The sequence below is a fragment of the Lepidochelys olivacea genome (assembly GCF_965140295.1).
Source record: "Lepidochelys olivacea isolate rLepOli2 genome assembly, chromosome: 4".
Lineage (NCBI taxonomy): Eukaryota > Metazoa > Chordata > Testudines > Cheloniidae > Lepidochelys > Lepidochelys olivacea.
Genome location: NC_140414.1, coordinates 95,525,208 through 95,544,530, shown reverse-complemented (window position 1 = coordinate 95,544,530; position 19,323 = coordinate 95,525,208). Strand labels below are relative to the sequence as shown.

The following is a 19,323-nucleotide window of genomic DNA, read 5'->3' as shown; positions in this document are numbered from 1 at the left end:
TTTGTAGTGAGCCAGCCACTCCCAGTCCCTATTCAAGCCCAAATTAACGGTGTTAAATTTGCAAATGAATTTCAGTTCTGCAGTTTCTCTTTGAAATCTGTTTCTGAAGTTATTTTGTTCAAGTATGGCTACTCTTAAATCTGTTATAAAATGTCCAGGAAGATTGAAGTGTTCTCCTACTGGCTTTTGTATGTTACCATTCCCAATGTCCAATTTGTGTCCATTTCTTCTTTTACGTAGGGACTGTCTGGTTTTGGCCAATGTACATGGCAGAGGGGAATTGCTGGCACATGATGGCATATATCACATTAGTAGATGTGCAGGTGAATGAGTCCCTGATGGTGTGGCTGATGTGATTGGGTCCTCTGATGGTGTCACTAGTGTAGATATGGGGACAGAGTAGGCAACACGGTTTGTTATAGGGATTGGTTCCTGGTTTAGTGTTTCTGTGGTGTGGTGTGTAGTTGCTGGTGAGTATTTGCTTCAGATTGGGTGGCTGTCTGTAAGCGAGGACTGGCCTGTCTCCCAAGGTCTGTGAGAGTGAGGGATCATTTTCCAGGATAGGTTGTAGATGGTTGATGATGTGCTGGAGAGGTTTTAGCTGGGCGCTGTACGTGATGGCCAGTGGTGTTCTGTTATGTTCCTTGTTGGGCCTGTCCTGTAGTAGGTGACTTCTGGGTACCTGTCTCACTCTCTCTGTCTGTTTCCCCACTTCCCCAGGTGGGTATTGTAGTTTTAAGAATGCTTGATAAAGATTTGGTAGGTGTTTCTCTGTCTGAGGATTGGAGCAAATTCGGTTGTATCTTAGGGGTTGGCTGTAGACAATGGATCGTGTCACATGTCCTGGATGGAAGCTGGAGGCACGTAGGTAAGTATAGCAGTCAGTAGGTTTCCGGTATAGGGTGGTGTTTGTGTGAACATCACTTATTTGCACTGTAGTGTCCAGGAAGTGGATCTGATGTGTGGACTGGTCCAGGCTGAGTTTGATGGTGGGGTGGAAATTTGTTAAAATCTAGGTGGAATTCTTCAAGGGCCTCCTTTCCATGCATCCATATGATGAATATGTCATCAATGTAGTGCAAGTAGAGGAGGGGCACTAGGGGTCGAGAGCCGAGGAAGCGTTGTTCTAAGTCAGTATAAAAATGTTGGCATACTGTGGGGCCATGCAGGTACCCATAGCAGTGAGGTATAAGTTGTCCCCAAATCTGAAATGGTTGTGGGTGAGGACAACGTCACAAAGCTCAGCCACCAGGTGTGTCGTGGCCTCATCAGGGATACTGTTCTTGACAGCTTGTAGTCTATCCTCATGTAGAATATTGGTGTAAACAGCTTCTACATCCATGGTGGCCAGGATGGTGTTTTCAGGAAGATCACCAATGCATTGTAGTTTCCTCAGGAAGTCAGTGGTGTCTCGAAGATAGCTAGGAGTGCTGTTAGCGTAGTGTCTGAGGAGAGAGTCCAAATAGCCAGATAATCCTACTGTAAGAGTGTAGTTTCTTTTGATACTCCTCGGTGGGATCGGAGGATAGTGGCCTGTAGAATGTGGTGTTGGAGAGTTGCCTGGCAGCCTCCTGTTCATAATCCAACCTGTTCATTATGACTACAGCACCTCCTTTGTCAGCCCCTTTGATTATGATGTCAATTATTTCTGAGGCTGTGGATGGTGTTGCATTCTGTACGGCTGAGGTTATGGGGCAAGTGATGCTGTTTGTTCACAATTTCAGCCTGTGCACTTCTGCAGAAGCACTCTGTGTAGAAGTCCAGTCTGTCATTTTGACCGTCAGGAGGAGTCTACGCATAATTCTTCTTGCAGTGTTGGTAGGAGGGTTCCTGTGGGTCAGTGCACTGTTCAGTGGTGCGTTGAAAATATTCCTTGAGTTGGAGACGGTGAAAGTAGGCTTCCAGATCACCACAGAACTGTATCATGTTCGTGGGGGTGGTGGGGTGGTGGGGCAGAAAGAGTGTCCCCGAGATATGACAGACTCTTCCACTGGACTAAGTGTGTGGTTGGATAGATTAACAATATTGTTGGGTGAGTTAAGGGTGCCACTGTTGTAGCCCCCTGTGGCATATAGGAGTTTACTGTCCTTTTTCCTCTGTAGAGAAGTGAAGTATGCATTGTAAATGGCTTGTTTCATTTTTGTAAAGTCCAGCCGCGTGGAAGTTTGTGTGGAAGGTTGGTTTTGTATGAGTGTCTCCAGTATTGAGAGCTCATTTTTGATCTTCTCCTGTCTGCTGTACAGAATGCTGATCAGGTGATTCCTCAGTTTCTTTGAGAGTGTGTGGAACAATCTCTTACCGTAGTCAGTGTAGTATGTCGATTGCAATGGATTTTTTACCCTCAGTCCATTTAGTATGGTGTCCATCTGTTTGCACTTGGAGAGGAAGATGATGTCTGTCTGTGTCTGTGCAAGTTTTTTGATGAGGTTGACAGATTTCCACTCCATATGGCTAAATTCAGTGCCTTGCATTCAAGTATCAGGGGTGTCAATAAATCTGTTAGTCTTTAAGGTGCCACCGCACTCCTTGTTGTTTTTGTGGATACAGATTAACATGGCTACCCCCGATTAGGTTGAATTCATAGAAGTCTGTTTTTTAGAAATCGTTTTTAGGTAGTCAATTGTGCGTGTCCCCACACAAAATGCTCTAATTGCATTAAGTGCATTAACTTGGCGGAGTGCTTCCACAGTACCGAGGCTAGCGTCGACTTCCGGAGCGTCACACCGTGGCTACCTATCCCACAGTTCCTCAGTCTCCGCTGCCCATTGGAATTCTGGGTTGAGATCCCAATGCCTAATGGGGCAAAAATATTGTTGCGGGTGGTTCTGGGTACATGTCATCATACCCTCCTTCCCTCCTTCCGTGAAAGCAATGGCAGACAATCGTTTTGCGCCTTTTTACCTGAGTTACCCGTGCAGATGCCATACCACGGCAAGCATGGAGCCCACTCAGCTCACTGTCACCGTATGTCTCCTGGGTGTTGGCAGATGCGGTACTGCATTGCTACACAGCAGCAGCTCATTGCCTTGTGGCAGCAGACGGTTCAATAGGCCTGATAACCATCATCATCATGTCCGAGGTGCTCTTGACCTCCTCGGTAAGGTCGTCAGGATTGCCTGGACAGACATGGGCGCAGGGACTAAAATAGGAGTGACTCGACCAGGTCATTCTCTTTAGTCCTGCTGGCAGTCGTATTGCACTGTCTTCTGGCGAGCAGCCAGGAGATAAGGATGGCTAGTAGTCCTATTGCACCATCTTCTGCTGAGCAGCCAGGAGATGAGGATGGCTAGTAGTACTACTACACCGTCTGCTGCCAGCCAAAGATGTAAAAGATAGGTGGAGTGGATCAAAACAAGAAATAGACCAGATTTGTTTTGTATTCATTTGCTCCCCCCTCCCTCCCTCTGTGAAATCAACAACCGACAATCATTTCGGTGAGGTCTGTCAGGGGCACCTTGAAAAGTTTAATGGAGATTCAGTCCTGCCTGGAATACTGGGGAGAGGGATAGCTCAGTGGGTTGAGCATTGGCCTGCTAAACTCAGGGTTTTGAGTTCAATCCTTGAGGGGGCCATTCTCTGTGACAATTGTTTGTTTCTCCTTGATGTAAAGCCACCCCCTTTGTTGATTTTAATTCCCTGTAAGCCATGTCGTCAGTCACCCCTCCTTCTGTCAGAGCAACGGCAGACAACTGTTCCGCGCCTTTTTTCCATGCAGACGCCATACCATGGCAAGCATGGAGCCCGATCAGATCACTTTGGCAATTAGGAGCGCATTATCCAGCAGTATATGCAGCACCAGAACCTGGCAAAGCGAAACTGGGCGAGTAGGCGACGTCAGAGCGGTGACGAGAGTGATGAGGACGTGGACACAGACTTCTCTCAAAGCATGGGCTCTGGCAATGTGGGCATCATGGTGCTAATGGGGCAGGTTCATGCCATGGAACGCCGATTCTGGGCCTGGGAAACAAGCACAGCCTGGTGGGACCGCATAGTGTTGCAGGTCTGGGATGATTCCCAGTGGCTGCGAAACTTTCGCATGCATAAGGGCACTTTCATGGAACTTTGTGACTTGCTGTCCCCTGCCCTGAAGCGCTGGAATATCAAAATGAGAGTAGCCTTCACAGTTGAGAAACGAGTGGCGATAGCCCTGTGGAAGCTTGCAACGCCAGACAGCTACCGGTCAGTCAGGAATCAATTTGGAGTGGGCAAATCTACGGTGGGGGCTGCTGTGATGCAAGTAGCCAACGCAATCAAAGATCTGCTGATATCAAGGGTAGTGAGTCTGGGAAATGTGCAGGTCCTAGTGGATGGCTTGCTGCAATAGGATTTCCTAACTGTGGTGGGGCCATAGACAGAACCCATATCCCTGTCTTGGCTCCGGAGCACCAAACCGGCGAGTACATAAACCGCAAGGGGTACTTTTCAATAGTGCTGCAAGCACTGGTGGATCACAAGGGACGTTTCACCAACATCAACGTGGGATGGCCGGGAAAGATACATGACACTAGCATCTTCCGGAACTCTGGTCTGTTTCAAAAGCTGCAGGAAAGGACTTTCTTCCCAGACCAGAAAATAACTGTTGGGGATGTTGAAATGCCTATAGTTATCCTTGGGGACCCAGCCTACCCCTTAATGCCCTGGCTCATGAAGCCGTACACAGGCAGCCTGGACAGTAGTCAGGAGCTGTTCAACTACAAGCTGAGCAAGTGCAGAATGGTGGTAGAATGTGCATTTTGATGTTTAAAAGCGTGCTGACGCAGTTTACTAACTCGCTTAGTCCTCAGCGAAACCAATATTCCCATTGTTATTACTGCTTGCTGTGCGCTCCACAATATCTGGGAGAGTAAAGGGGAGACGTTTATGGCGGGGTGGGAGGTTGAGGCACAACGCGCAGCCAGACACCGGGGCGGTTAGAAGAGCACAGGACGGCACAGTGCACATCAGAGAAGCTTTGAAAACCAGTTTCAGGAATGGCCAGGCTACGGTATGAAAGTTCTGTTTGTTTTTCCTTGATGAAACCCCTCCCCACCTTAGTTCACTCTACTTCCCTGTAAGCTAACCACCCTCCCCTCTCCCGTTTGGTCACCGCTTGCAGAGGCAATAAAGTCATTGTTACTTCATATTCATGCATTCTTTATTAATTCATCACACAAATAGGGGGACAACTGCCAAGGTAGCCCGGGAGGGGTGGTGAAGGAGGGAAGGACAAGGCGACACAGCACTTTAAAACTTATTGAATGCCAGCCTTCTGTTGCTTGGGCAGTCCTCAGGGGTGGAGTGGCCTGGTGGCCGGAGGCCCCCCCACCGAGTTCTTGGGCATCTGGGTGAGGAGGCTATGGAACTTGGGGAGGAGGGCGGTTGGTTACACAGGGGCTGTAGCGGCAGTCTGTGCTCCAGCTGCCTTTCCTGCAGCTTAACCATACACTGGAGCATATTAGTTTCATCCTCCAGCAGCCTCAGCATTGAATACTGCCTCCTCTCATCACGCTGCCGCCACCTATCAGCTTCAGCCCTCTCTTCAGCCCGCCACCTCTCCTCCTGGTCATTTTGTGCTTTTCTGCACTCTGACATTGTCTGCCTCCATGCATTCATCTGTGCTCTGTCAGTGTGGGAGGACAGCATGAGGTCAGAGAACATTCACAAGTGTCGTTTTTTTTGCCTTCTAATCTTTGCTAGCCTCTGGGAAGGAGAAGATCCTGTGATCCTTGAAACACATGCAGCTGGTGGAAGGAAAAAAAGGGACAGTGGTATTTAAAAAGACACATTTTATAGAACAATGGGTATACTCTTTCATGGTAAACCTTGCTGTTAACATTACATACATAGCACATGTGCTTTCATTACAAGGTCGCATTTTGCCTCCCTTCCCCCCCCCACTGTGTGGCTAACCCCTCTCCCCTCGCTGTGGCTAACAGCGGGGAACATTTCTGTTCAGCCACAGGCAAACAGCCCAGCAGGAACGGGCACCTCTGAATGTCCCCTTAAGAAAAGCACCCTATTTCAACCAGGTAACCATGAATGATATCACTCTCCTGAGGATAACACCGGGAGATAAAGAACGGATGTTGTTTGAACGCCAGCAAACATACATTGCAATGCTTTGTTCTATGTGCTACTGGCCTGGCGTGGTAAAGTGTCCTACCATGGTGGACGGAATAAGGCTGCCCTCCCCAGAAACCTTTTGCAAAGGCTTCAGAGTACATCCAGGAGAGCTTTATGGAGATGTCCCTGGAGGATTTACACTCCATCCCCAGACATGTTAACAGACTTTTCCAGGAACTGTACTGGCCGCGAATGCCAGGGCAAATTAATCATTAAACATGCTTGCTTTTAAACCATGTATACTATTTCAAAAAGTACATTCATCAGAGGTCCCTTCTCCGCCTGACAGGTCCGGGACGTAGCCTTGGGTGGGTTCGGGGGGTACTGGCTCCCGGTCCAGGGTGAGAAACAGTTCCTCGCTGTTGGGAAAACCGGTTTCTCCACTTGCTTGCTATGAACTATCTACAACCTCATCATCATCATCTTCCTCGTCCCCAAAACCTGCTTCTGTGTTGCCTCCATCTCCATTGAAGGAGTCAAACAACACGGCTGGAGTAATGGTGGCTGAACCCCCTAAAATGGCATGCAGCTTATCATAGAAGCGGCATGTTTTGTGCTCTGACCCGGAGCGGCCACTCACCTCTCTGGTTTTCTGGTAGGCTTGCCTCAGCTCCTTAAGTTTCACGCAGCACTGCTTCGGGTCCCTGTTATGGCCTCTGTCCTTCATGCCCTGGGAGATTTTGACAAATGTTTTGGCATTTCGAAAACTGGAACGGAGTTCTGATATCACAGATTCCTCTCCCCATACAGCGATTAGATCCCGTACCTCCTGTTCGGTCCATGCTGGAGCTCTTCTGCGATTCTGGGACTCCATCATGGTCACCTCTGCTGATGAGCTCTGCATGGTCACCTCTGCTGATGAGCTCTGCATGGTCACCTGCAGCTTGCAACGCTGGCCAAACAGGAAATGAGATTCAAAAGTTGGCGGGCCTTTTCCTGTCTACCTGGCCAGTGCATCTGAGTTGAGAGCGCTGTCCAGAGCGGTCACAATGGAGCACTCTGGGATAGCTCCCGCAGGCCAATACCGTCGAATTGCGTCTACACTACCCCAAATTTGACCCGGCAAGGCCAATTTCAGCGCTAATCCCCTTGTCGGGGGTGGAGTAAAGAAATAGATTTTAAGAGCCCTTTAAGTTGTGTGGACGGGTGCAGGGTTAAATCGATTTAATGCTGCTAAATTCGACCTCAACTCCTAGTGTAGACCAGGGCTTAGACTCACTTCTGCATTTCTGAAAAACTTTCCAGTGGCTTTGTAAAGACATAATGAATGAAGCTGTCAAAATCCAGTCAATTCTCTTGATTTTAATTTTGCTGCTGGGGAATTTGCACAAAATTTTCAGGTGTGATTCTCTTGCTCATCTTTCAGAATTACTAGAAGGGTTCCTTCAATCCTTTACCGAACACCTTTTTACCACAGAAACATTATCTCATAGCTTTGTTTTTGGTGGTTTATTTTTCTGCTTTAACATTTTTAATGTAGCATCACTCAAGGTGTATTTCTGTAGCAATAAGAGTTCTATGGCTCTTGTGTAGCTATGGAAACTTGCACTGGTCTGCAATTCCATGGTTATATGATCAAGTGATAGCTTGTGAATCCCAGGTTTCCTGTTGCTTCACAATATTCTGACCGTGGAAATTATTCTTTCATACAGGCAATCTTTATTTTTCTCACTGTGGCAAAGCATATGTCAAACATATAATTTTGGTATGTTTACTGTTATGGTTTGGGGCAACTGCACCTGTAGTCCCCCCTCCAGGATCCCTTAAGGACACCCAGCTTCTCTTAGCTTCTTTTAGGCTTCCAGCTTTTCAGCCATCGTGTGTCTTGTATAGAGAGCCATGTCTCTCTCCCTCCTGACAGGATGTTTTTCCAGGTGGCACAGTTCCTTGCCTACACTGTGCTATTTGCAGCAAGCCCCATCATCTGCACTTTTTTATATATATATATATATATATTTAACAATTGTTGTTTTTATGGCTGTCAAGCAATTAAAAAAATTAATCACATGTTTAATCACACTGTTAAACAATAATAGAATACCATTTATTTAAATATTTTTGGATGTTTGCTACATTCCAAATATTGATTTAAATTACAACACAGGATACAAAGTGTACAGTACTCACTTTATATTTATTTTTGATTACAACTATTTGTACTGTAAAAAAACCCCTAAAGAAATAGTATTTTTCAATTCACCTAATACAAGTGCTGTGGCTCAATCTCTTTATCATGAAAGTTGAATTTACAAATGTAGCATTATGTACAAAAAAAACTGCATTCAAAAATAAAACCATGTAAAATTTTAGAGTCTGCAAGTTCACTCACTTCTTGTTCAGCCAATCGCTCAGACAAACAAGTTTGTTAACATTTTCAGTAGATAATGCTGCCCACTTCTTGTTTACAATGTCACCTGAAAGTGAGAACAGGCATTCCCATGGCACTATTGTAGCCAGTATTGCAAGATATTTACATGCCAGATGCGCTAAAGATTCATATGTCCCTTCATGCTTCAATCACCATGCCAGGGGACATGCATCCACGCTGATGACAGGTTCTGCTCGATAACAGTCTAAAGTAGTACAGACCGACGCATGTTCATTTTCATTATCTGAGTCAGATGCCACCAGCAGAAGGTTGATTTTCTTTTTTGGTGGTTCGGGTTTCCGCGTTGGAGTGTTGTTCTTTTAAGACTTCTGAAAGCATTCTCCACTCTTCGTTCCTCTCATATTTTGGAAGGCACTTCAGATTCTTAAACCTTGGATCGAGTGCTGTAGCTGTCTTCAGAAATCTCACATTGGTACCTTCTTTGCGTTTTGTGAAATCTTCAGTGAAAGTGTTCTTAAAATGAACAACATGCTGGGTCATCATCCAAGACTGCTATAACATGAAATATATGGCAGAATTCGGGTAAAACAGAGCAGGGGACATACAGTGCTCCCACAAGGAGTTCAGTTGCAAATTAAATTAATGCATTATTTTTTTAACGAGTTTCATTAGCATGGAAGCATGTCCTCTGGAATGGTGGTTGTAAGCAAACTTGTTTGTCTTAGCAATTGGCTGAGCAAGAAGTAGGACAGCATGGACTCGTAGGCTCTAAAGTTTTACATTGTTTTGTTTTTGAGTGCAGTTATGCAACAAAAAATCTATATTTGTAATTTGCACTTTCACGACAGAGTTTGCACTATAGTACTTGTATGAGGTGAATTGAAAAATACTATTTCTTCTGTTTATCATTTTTTCAGTGCAAATATTTGTAATCTAAACTAATATACACTTTGATTTCAATTGCAACACAGAATACATTATATATGAAAATGTAAAAAAAAAAATCCAAAATATTTAATAAATTCCAGTCGGTAGTCTATTGTTTAACAGCGCTATTAAAACTGATTAATCATGATTAATTTTTTTTAGTTAATCGTGTAAGTTAACTGCAATTATTCGACAGCCATAGTTTTGTTTGTTTTAGTAGCATGGGGGAATCTGTCTCTTTTGTGGGATTTGCAGGATCTAAGTTTTTGCAGGTGGAGGCGGGATAAAAATGCAAGAAACAATACTGGAGTGAGTGGGAGTGGGTATTGCGGAGCAGGATGGATGTGGGTTTAAAAAAATAGTCCGTTGCAGGACTCTACTTTGTAGTCATCCCTCAGAGAGGTTGCATGCAATCCCAGCCCATAATAATACATAACCTTTTTTAAGTATGATAGATCCCATAGATACTTACACTTAATTCAATAACATTTTGTCCAAGATGTTGCAGGAAATTGCCATATTTGTTCCACTGAAATGTACAGCAAAGGCAGAAAGTGAGGGGGAGGAGGAGAGAATAAAATGTGGGCCAATATGTTGCATGTTGTGCAGCTTTATTTTTATTGTGTTAATGAAAATTTATCATATAAGTTTTAGATCTCGCTATTGAATGGGGGTTTAATTTGCTTTAACATTTCTCTGTAAGGCAAAGCTGGCATTTTTAAACCCAGTCACTGAATTCTCTGCTAAAGCCACTAAATTTGGAATTGCATGTCAGTGAACTCTGTTTGCATTATTACATGATGGGGTGTCATAAATATAAAGGGAAGGGTAAACCCCTTTGAAATCCCTCCTGGCCAGGGGAAAGCTCCTCTCACCTGTAAAGGGTTAAGAAGCTAAAGGTAACCTCGCTGGCACCTGACCAAAATGACCAATGAGGAGACAAGATACTTTCAAAAGCTGGGAGGAGGGAGAGAAACAAAGGGTCTGTGTGTCTGTCTATAGTCTGTCTTTGTCGGGGATAGACCAGGAATGGAGTCTTAGAACTTTTAGTAAGTAATCTAGCTAGGTACGTGTTAGATTATGATTTCTTTAAATGGCTGAGAAAAGAATTGTGCTGAATAGAATAACTATTTCTGTCTGTGTATCTTTTTTGTAACTTAAGGTTTTGCCTAGAGGGGTTCTCTATGTTTTTGAATCTAATTACCCTGTAAGATATCTACCATCCTGATTTTACAGGGGGGATTTCTTCATTTCTATATACTTCTATTTTTATTAAAAGTCTTCTTGTAAGAAACTGAATGCTTTTTCATTGTTCTCAGATCCAAGGGTTTGGGTCTGTGGTCACCTATGCAAATTGGTGAGGTTTTTTATCCAACGTTTCCCAGGAAAGGGGGGGTGCAAGTGTTGGGAGGATTGTTCATTGTTCTTAAGATCCAAGGGTCTGGATCTGTAGTCACCTAGGCAAATTGGTGAGGCTTTTTACCAAACCTTGTCCAGGAAGTGGGGTGCAAGGTTTTGGGAAGTATTTTGGGGGGAAAGACGCGTCCAAACAGCTCTTCCCCAGTAACCAGTATTAGTTTGGTGGTGGTAGCGGCCAGTCCAAGGACAACGGGTGGAATATTTTGTACCTTGGGGAAGTTTTGACCTAAGCTGGTAAAGATAAGCTTAGGAGGTTTTTCATGCAGGTCCCCACATCTGTACCCTAGAGTTCAGAGTGGGGGAGGAACCTTGACATGGGGTAATATCTTTTCTGGACCAACTTCTGTCTTTAAGAAGAGCTCTGTGTAGCTCAAAAACTCATCTCCCCCACCAACAGAAGTTGTTCTAGTAAAAGATATTACCTCACCGACCTTGTCTCTCTAATATCCTGGGACGACCATAGCTACAACAACACTGCATACATTACATGATGACTATTGAGACTGTTTGAAAATATTACAAATAGAAATAACAGAATCTGAAAGTTATTTAAAGTGTTTAAACATTTTCTCAGTAATGTTGTTACTAGCAGCTCTTGTGCTTGTAGCTACTGCTTAGTTGAGAGGGTGAGGGTTGGTGAAACAGTAACAAGTTCTACAGCTTGTGTTGTAGAAAGTATAGGCCACCAAACATATGGAGGGAAATTTCTTTCGTTGGACTTTATCTGGATCAGACTGCATATTTGGTTATTTAAAATTGGAATTAGACAAAATTAATGTGAATTTTATTAAAGATGTTGTCAAGAATGTATGACTTCTATTCATGGGCAGTTCTCTGTGACGAAAAGGAGGAACATACCAATTCACAAGCTATTGAATATTTCACTTCAAATAACATATAATATCCTCTTTTACTTCAATTTCAAGTAATAAGCATTTGTGGATTTTTAGGTGGCAGGAAAAGAAACATTCCATTCAGGCGTCAACTCATGCAGATTGATCAACCTGTCCCTCCTTCAGGAGTCAGCACTTATCCAATTCCTCAGCCAGAGGACCCCTATGTTGCAGATCTTCTTCAAGTGGCTGATAACAGGTGACTTAAAGATTTTTTTCAAAATGTTGAAATGTTGGTAATATATATTTGCTGTTGTAACAATATTTTTCTCATCTCTCTCTTTAATCTTTGACATGATATAGCATTTCATGTCTCATTGCTAAGAAGTTTTGCAGCACCAATCACACATTCACTTGATTTGCTACTCTATAGCCCTTCTAGATTTTTTTTGCCAAGAAGAACATCTAAGTGCGTGAAGAGTCAGTCATTCATGTATTTCTGTGGTAATGACACCAGAGCAATCAAGTGATTTCTCTCGGAAAATAAATACATATTCTTTAAGAACAGTCTATTTTTTACACTGAATATCATTTTTATTGACCGACAGTGCTCTCAATATGGAATAAAGATTACATTACGTCATTCTTAATTTCTGTGTATGTCATAAGAATGGCAATATTGGATCAGAGCAATGGTCCAACTAGACCTGTCTTCCAACAGTGGCCAATGCCAGGTGTTTCAGAGGGAAAGAACAGAAAAGGTAATCATCAAATGATCTATCCCCTGTCTCCCTTTCCTAGCTTCTGACAAACAGAGGCTAGGGATACCATTCCCGCCCATCCTGGCTAATAGCCATTGATGGACCTATCGTCCATGAATTTATTTAGTTCTTTTTGAACCCTCTTATAGTCTTGGCCTTCACAACATCCTCTGGCAAGGAGTTCCACAGGTTGACTGTGTGTTGTGTGAAGAAATACTTGATTTTGTTAGGTTTAAACCTGCTGCCTATTAATTTAATTTGGTGACCTCTAGTTCTTGTGTTATGAGAAGGAGTAAGTAACACTTCCTTATTTGCTTACTTCGCACCAGTCATGATTTTATAGACCTCTATCTTATTCCCCCCCCCGTTGTCTCTTTTCCAAGCTGAAAAGTCCCAGTTTTATTAATCTCTCCTCATACGGAAGCCATTCCATACCCCTGATCATTTTTGTTGCTCTTTTCTGTACCTTTTACAATTCTAATATATCTTTTTTGAGATGGGGCAACAAGGTCTGCACGCAATATTCAAGATGTGGGCATAGCATGGATTTATATAGAGGCAATATGATATTTTCTGTCTTATCTGATTAATGCTATAAATGTATAACACACTAGCAATGGAGATTTAAGAATAGCTTATGGTCTTAAAGCATTTCTCTTCAGATTCTAATATGGTACCTTAAATGAATTTTAGTTCAAATACTGTGAATTGAAGCCAAGAGGGCAGAGTTTTGAGGAGAAGGTGTCTCATCTTAGGTGTTTGTCTATATATATATATATATATATTTTTTTTTTTTTTCCCCCCCTTTTTCAGTTACGTATTAAGAATATTTGTTTGTCCTGGGAACTTGAACTTGTATGAGGCTCTAGTCATTTAAAACAAAATTTTCTCTGATATCTTCCTGGTTTTCTTTTATTAAAGCTCATCTACTTTTCATACTGAAGCCTCTGTACTTATATTATGCATGGCTGTAACTCTTCTGTTTAGTCCAATGTATCTCTTGCGGGGGCAAGGAGCAAATATTTATAAAAAACTGTTGAAACTCTATCTCACTAGAATATGTTTGGCTTCATTTAGTAATACAACACAATCTGAACATATGCACTATATTGTAAATATATTTCAGAATTCATGAACTTCAGTTGGAAGTAGCCGAATTGCAAGAAAAGCTGGAGATATCTGAACGTGGGGTGAAAAATTATAGCAAACAGGTAGAATAAACACTTCCAAGATTTTTTTGTTTTGTTTTGCCACAGTGACACTGGAATAGTCTGTGTATAATTTGTATGTTTACATTACTGGAAAAGCATTAAGCTTTAAATATGGTCAGAGTGAGTTCCATAAATTAGTAATATTATTCTACCCCTATTCTATACTGTGTTGCTTTTATACTTCTGGATGAAATTGCTAATGCAAAGATGTTTTCTTAAAGATGTTTTCCTACTGCTTATGTTCTGTTTGGATCAATGATTCCATTAAATAACATATACTTAATGCATTTTAAATTGAGGTTTTCATGTATGTATACAAGCACAAATCATTCCAGGATCACTTTGATATACAAATACATCAAAGATAATTTTTTTGTTAAGTTTGGACTGATTTTTAAAAAAGTTTATCCTAACCAGATTCAAATATCTTTGCAGTTTCTTAGTCCATATGTGGTTTATTAGATTCCTGTTTTGGACTAAAGTATGAACTTTTAGACTTGCACTCTGCATATGTGGAGAGATAGGTAGGATATCTTTTACATAAATAATATCTGCTTTTTAAACATATGTAAATAAAAAAAGAAAGGTGATTATACTAAATGATAAAATATTGACTTAGTTTAAATTAATGGGGAACTGATGCTTTAAAAAAATCTCAGGAGCAGGGTATATGTACAGACTTAAAATTACTAATATTTTGAAACCAAATAGTTTAATAACATCTACTACTCTGAGTCTTGGTTATTAAGATTTTAGTTTTCTCATCCAAAAGTGGATTTCTTCTGAAACTGATAAATTCTTGATAATTTTTTAGGGTAAATTTTAATCTTTTCTTGGAGTTCTACCTTCACCATGTTTTCTCTGACAGTGAAAAAACATGTGGCCTTGTTCCTCCCCCACTAGCCTCCATTCCCTCTCTCTCTCTCTCTCTCTCTCCCTCCCCCACAAAGCCTCTTTTCAGAGAAAGCCTTGCGAATGTAAACCAGTTAAAATAGCTTGCTAGGACTGATAGTTTGTCACTGATTCCCCTCCTCCACCCAAAAAAATTCTTGTGCTGTTTATAGCCCACCAAACAGCTACCCACAGCTTATCTTTGTGATTCATGAAACCCACAGCTATGCCTGCTTTAATTTTTAGTGGGCGTGGGGAAGATCCCCAGATATTTTTGTAGCTCTGAAGGGACAGAAAGGTCTGTTGTTGATTGTGGTAGGGCTGCTGAAAGCTGCCTTTCAGCTGTTTGCTGTTAAGTCAACTCTTCTGTTGAGGAGTCAGTGTGACCTCAGGCCACAAGAAGTAGCTCATTAGTGTAAGATACTTAGATCTAGTCATTTGTGCTTGGGTCTGGGAGCAGGGGAAGTTCGTATTCCACACTGACTTGCTCTCTGCCTCAGTTGCTCTGTTTGTAAAATGGAGGTAATAATCCTAACCTTCCCCACAATGGTAGTCATGTGATTATCACTAGTTTGAAAAGCACCACTTAAGTGCCATGTATAATATTAGAAAGGGAGCTGAGGGAGGACCTTGAGGAGACCGTGGATAGCATGGTGGAATATGTAGGACAGAGAATACTTGGGGTATAGAGAGGGCGGTAGAGACAGTGTAACTCAGGAAGAAATAAGGCAGTGGACAACAAAATGGGAGCAAATGTGAAAAAGAGGAAGATAGATAGATGTTGCCTTCCAAAGAGAGAATGATCAAAGACAGAAATGAGAACAAAATGGTGTGGAGATGGAAGTAAAGAACCAATAAGGAAAGGGAAGAAGCAAAAAAGCACAGATATTAAGTTAAATTAATTTTATGTATTGTGCTTCCCTGGAGACTGAAAATTTTTAGGGAAAATGATGGGATTTTGAGAGATTAAGTTACATCAATATCATTGACTAGTTGGGGTTTTCTAGTTAAATTGGAGAAAAGACAGAGAAAATTACCTAGTCTGTATGTACCATTCTTTATGAACGAGAGCCCTAGCAGCCCCTGTCCCTTAATATATGTTTTTAATGCTCTCTGTGCACATTATCCATCATAATCATCTGGTCTTCACTTCTACCACAGGGGAGAAGTTTGGTGTTAGCCTGAAAATTTGAGGAGAGGGATACAAAAGTCATTCTAATGGTCCTTCCCAAAATTCTAATGCCAGTCCTGTGCAGTAATGTGATGTGATTACTGCGGTGGAAGAGTAATAGCAAAATTGTTTCTCAGGCCCTCCCCAAAATGCAAGGGCTCTCATTGCATACAGTCATAAATGACAGAAACATCACACTGGACTCTTACACTTTTTCTGATACTTTGTCCAATTTAACTTCTTTGATAACTCTGAATAACTCTTAAAGGAGTTTATCTCCAGCTGAAACCGAGGTATTTTCAGTCTGTGGTGAAATGCTAGCAAAACTGTATCCAGCTTCTCCAGAGACCTTCTTTGTCTTTGATTTAAAGGTAGTGAAAGAGGAATAGAAGTTTCAATCTACAGGTGATGGTTGCTTGTTCTTAGGAGATTCTTGTAGGCATGTGTTTTTAATTTGAATTTTCTTGTGGGTCACAAACAAATATCACCTGTAACAGTACTTAAGGAGGTGATGGTGAGCTCCTTTCTCCCTTGTATTGAGAGCTCTAGCCTTAGGCTGTAAACAAAGAAGGCAGGCCAAAGATCCAGGGACCGAAATATCCACTGCCTTTCCTTCAACCATTTGCTTTACCTCCTGCCCAGACCATGATCCAGCCAACCCAGTCCCTTAATTGTCTTTCCTTTGGGCACGATGCAGCTTAAACAGATAAAATAACTCCCTTCCCTCAGGTGCAAAGGTACACCAATTCATGGCTGTTTCAAAAGGCATCTCCCTGAAAGCAGTCTTTTTTCCTGTTAAGTATATCCTGGATTTCTTGCTACTCCTTATAATCAGGTACTTCCCAGTGCTTTTGGTTGGTCTTGCATGAGTCCCAGCAGCTGATTTTCTTTTGCTGTTCCTACCTTCCAGGCTAGTTGTCTGGAGAGTTAGAGATGTAGTTGTCTTTGTTCTGGATTTCTTGTACATTGCCTACCTGCATAGGGGTCTGACCAGGAATTCTGGTCTTTTTCCAGTCTTTAGATGAGTATTGCATCCAGTCACACCAATTGTGACCTTTTCATACTAGTGCACCAAACGTGAGAATGTCCCATGTCAAAGTCACATCTTCCCTTTGCCACAGCATTTTTCTTCCTTCCTAGTTTGCTTTTCAAAATATTCAAGACAAGGTCGGTAATTCAAATGATCTTACCCCTTACTTTATTTTTTGGTCAGGTAAGATTGTATAAAATTTATTATTATTAGAATTTGAATTTAGTTTAGTTTAGAACAAAGTACTGGGCATCTTGAAATCTTTTCATATTGAAACTCTGTTCTTCTGTTATTCCAAGCTGAGCTATCAGAGATTCTTCCCCAAATAGCTTTGGAAACATCAGTTTCCAATACCAGATTGGGTAAAAGGAAGGACGGAAAGAACAGTGTTAAGTCTGACTTTTACAAAGTAAAATCCTTTGACATTCTCTGGTTTTAAAATAATTTCTAAACTCTGATCTTAATGCATTTTCCTCTGAGACAAGCAAATCTGGGTATCTGTAAAACAAAGTGGACAGTACCTACAGGAGCACCAGAAGTAAATGCATCAGTGACCTTAGCAAGCTTGCTCCATTGCCTGAAGCATTGACTCGACCACCTGACATAATCAAATTATAACCTCTTTTCTTTCCCTAAGGAATGTGCAGGATATTAGAGGTGACAAAAATCCTTCATTATCCAAATAAGCATAATATTACTGCAATCTGTTTATGCCTGTTGTGTGGCTGCGATGTTGATAACTTGCACTCATGCATAAAAACATTCCTCATTTGGTTAAAGCCAGTGGCTCTCAACCTTTCCAGACTATTGTACCCCGGCCCTTTCAGGAGTCTGATTTCTCTTGTGTACCCCAAGTTTCACTGTACTTAAAAACTATTTGCTTACAAAATCAGCCATAGAAATACAGAAGTGTCACAGCACACTATTACTGAAAAAATTGCTTACTTTCTCATTTTTCCATATAATTATAAAATAAATAGTTTGGAATATAAATTTTGTACTTACATTTCAGTGTATAGTACAGTATAAGCAAGTTATTGTCTGCCTGAAATTTTAGTTTTTACTGACTTTGCTAGTGCTTTTTATGTAGATTGTTGTAAAAGTATGCAAATATCTAGATGAGTTGATGTACCCTGTGGAAGACCGCTGCATTACCCCCAGAGATATATGTACCCCTAGTTGAGAACTACTGATTTAAGCAATGCTGCTTACAGTTGACTGATGTAGCACATTTGATGCAAAGTATTGGTTAAGGGTACCCTTTGTACGCGTTAGCTGGCACTATGGTAGTATGCCTGAGAAAGCACGTTGGCACATGAATAAGCCACATTATAGAATACCAATACTTAGATGTTTCACTTTTGAATCTGTTTAGTAAGGTTTTTTTACTTTTTTTTTTAATGAGAATGTGCTTGTGGAAAACATTTGCCATTGGGAATATACTTGAAAAACACTTTTTTGCCAATTTATACATGTCAGTCATAATAACCATTAGTAACGAAGACATGATTGAACTCATGCTTTGGATTTTGAAAACATTTATATATTTTGCATTTTGAGTTCTTGAATTTCTGAGATCTGTGCCTTTGTTGTACTTTGCATATGCGATTTCTATTCCCTTTTTGTGCCTATTATTTACTCTTTTAAAGATATGTATTTGATCAGAATATTCTTTTCAAGCAACTTCTCAAATTTAATTTTTACCACAGATTCATTTCTTTTCATTTTAAATGAACACAAACCACTCTGTAGTTTTTCTTGTACTGTTACCAAAAATAAATAAATAAATGGGGGAGTGGGATTATTGGTTTGGGCTGCAGATGGATAAGATGGTGGAGCGGAGAATATTCTTTTAAAATATTGAACATTTTCAACTTAAAAGTGATAAATATAATAAAGTAAGCAGTGGCATTTTCCCAGCCAGGTCACTGCCTTTAATGTTCTGGAGATTTTAAATTTTCAGATTTCCTCTTACAGTATATCATCCAGTTGTATGTTTTTTATTATTATTGTGACAAATAAAAGGCTAGCAACTTTATATTCAATCTATTTAATGTATACAAAAATAGTAGAGGTTTTCCAAGACTGGCCAGGAGATAAATAAGCACTTAAAAGGAATAAATATTTTCTCCCTGAAGGTTGAGCTGAGAGATAGAGAGATAGAACGTCTAGTACTAGCACTGGATGGTGGTCGCTCTCATGATGTTATATCTTTGGAATCCAGAAGTAAAAGTAACGAGAAGCTTATTGCCCATTTAAATTTGCAGGTAACACATTTATGCACATTAGTTTGTCAAGTTTAGAAATACTAGCAACCTATAAATTACTTGTAGCTCCTCTTTTTTTAAAAAGTATGTTTTATGTTAGAAACAAAATCAGCTTAAGATGCTTAATTTAAAATTGCATCATGTCTTTTGTTACCAGTTTATTTTTAAATGACTTAATGTTTGTTTAGAATACTTTCAGTTTATAGCCCAAAGGTCTCGGTTTCTGACTAAAATATTTTGGTATGACAGCTGTGTTTAGTAACTTTCATTTTGTTATGTTCAAACTGTAAAATTTCTGTATGATGTTTGGACTAATTTGAAAACAGTAAAGTTTTTGTTCGGTCCTTTATATTGTTTTCTGTGTGTGAGGGACTGAAACTGT

General features: G+C 41.1%; 1 protein-coding gene across 3 annotated transcripts in view; it reads left to right on the top strand.

Annotated features, from left to right (window-relative positions):
• CEP135 (centrosomal protein 135) overlaps positions 1-19,323 on the top strand; it is a 103,068-nt gene that overhangs the window by 15,779 nt on the left and 67,966 nt on the right. For 2 of the 3 annotated variants that reach the window (XR_014711434.1, XM_084627092.1), the window contains exons 5-7: positions 11,728-11,869; positions 13,498-13,582; positions 18,813-18,941. Coding sequence is in view for 2 of the 3 variants with exons in the window: in XM_084627092.1 (XP_084483218.1) it covers positions 11,728-11,869; positions 13,498-13,582; positions 18,813-18,941 (356 nt within the window). In the remaining variant the exon portion in view is untranslated. The remainder of the gene's footprint in view (positions 1-11,727; positions 11,870-13,497; positions 13,583-18,812; positions 18,942-19,323) is intronic. The other variant, XM_084627093.1, reaches the window with a different exon arrangement.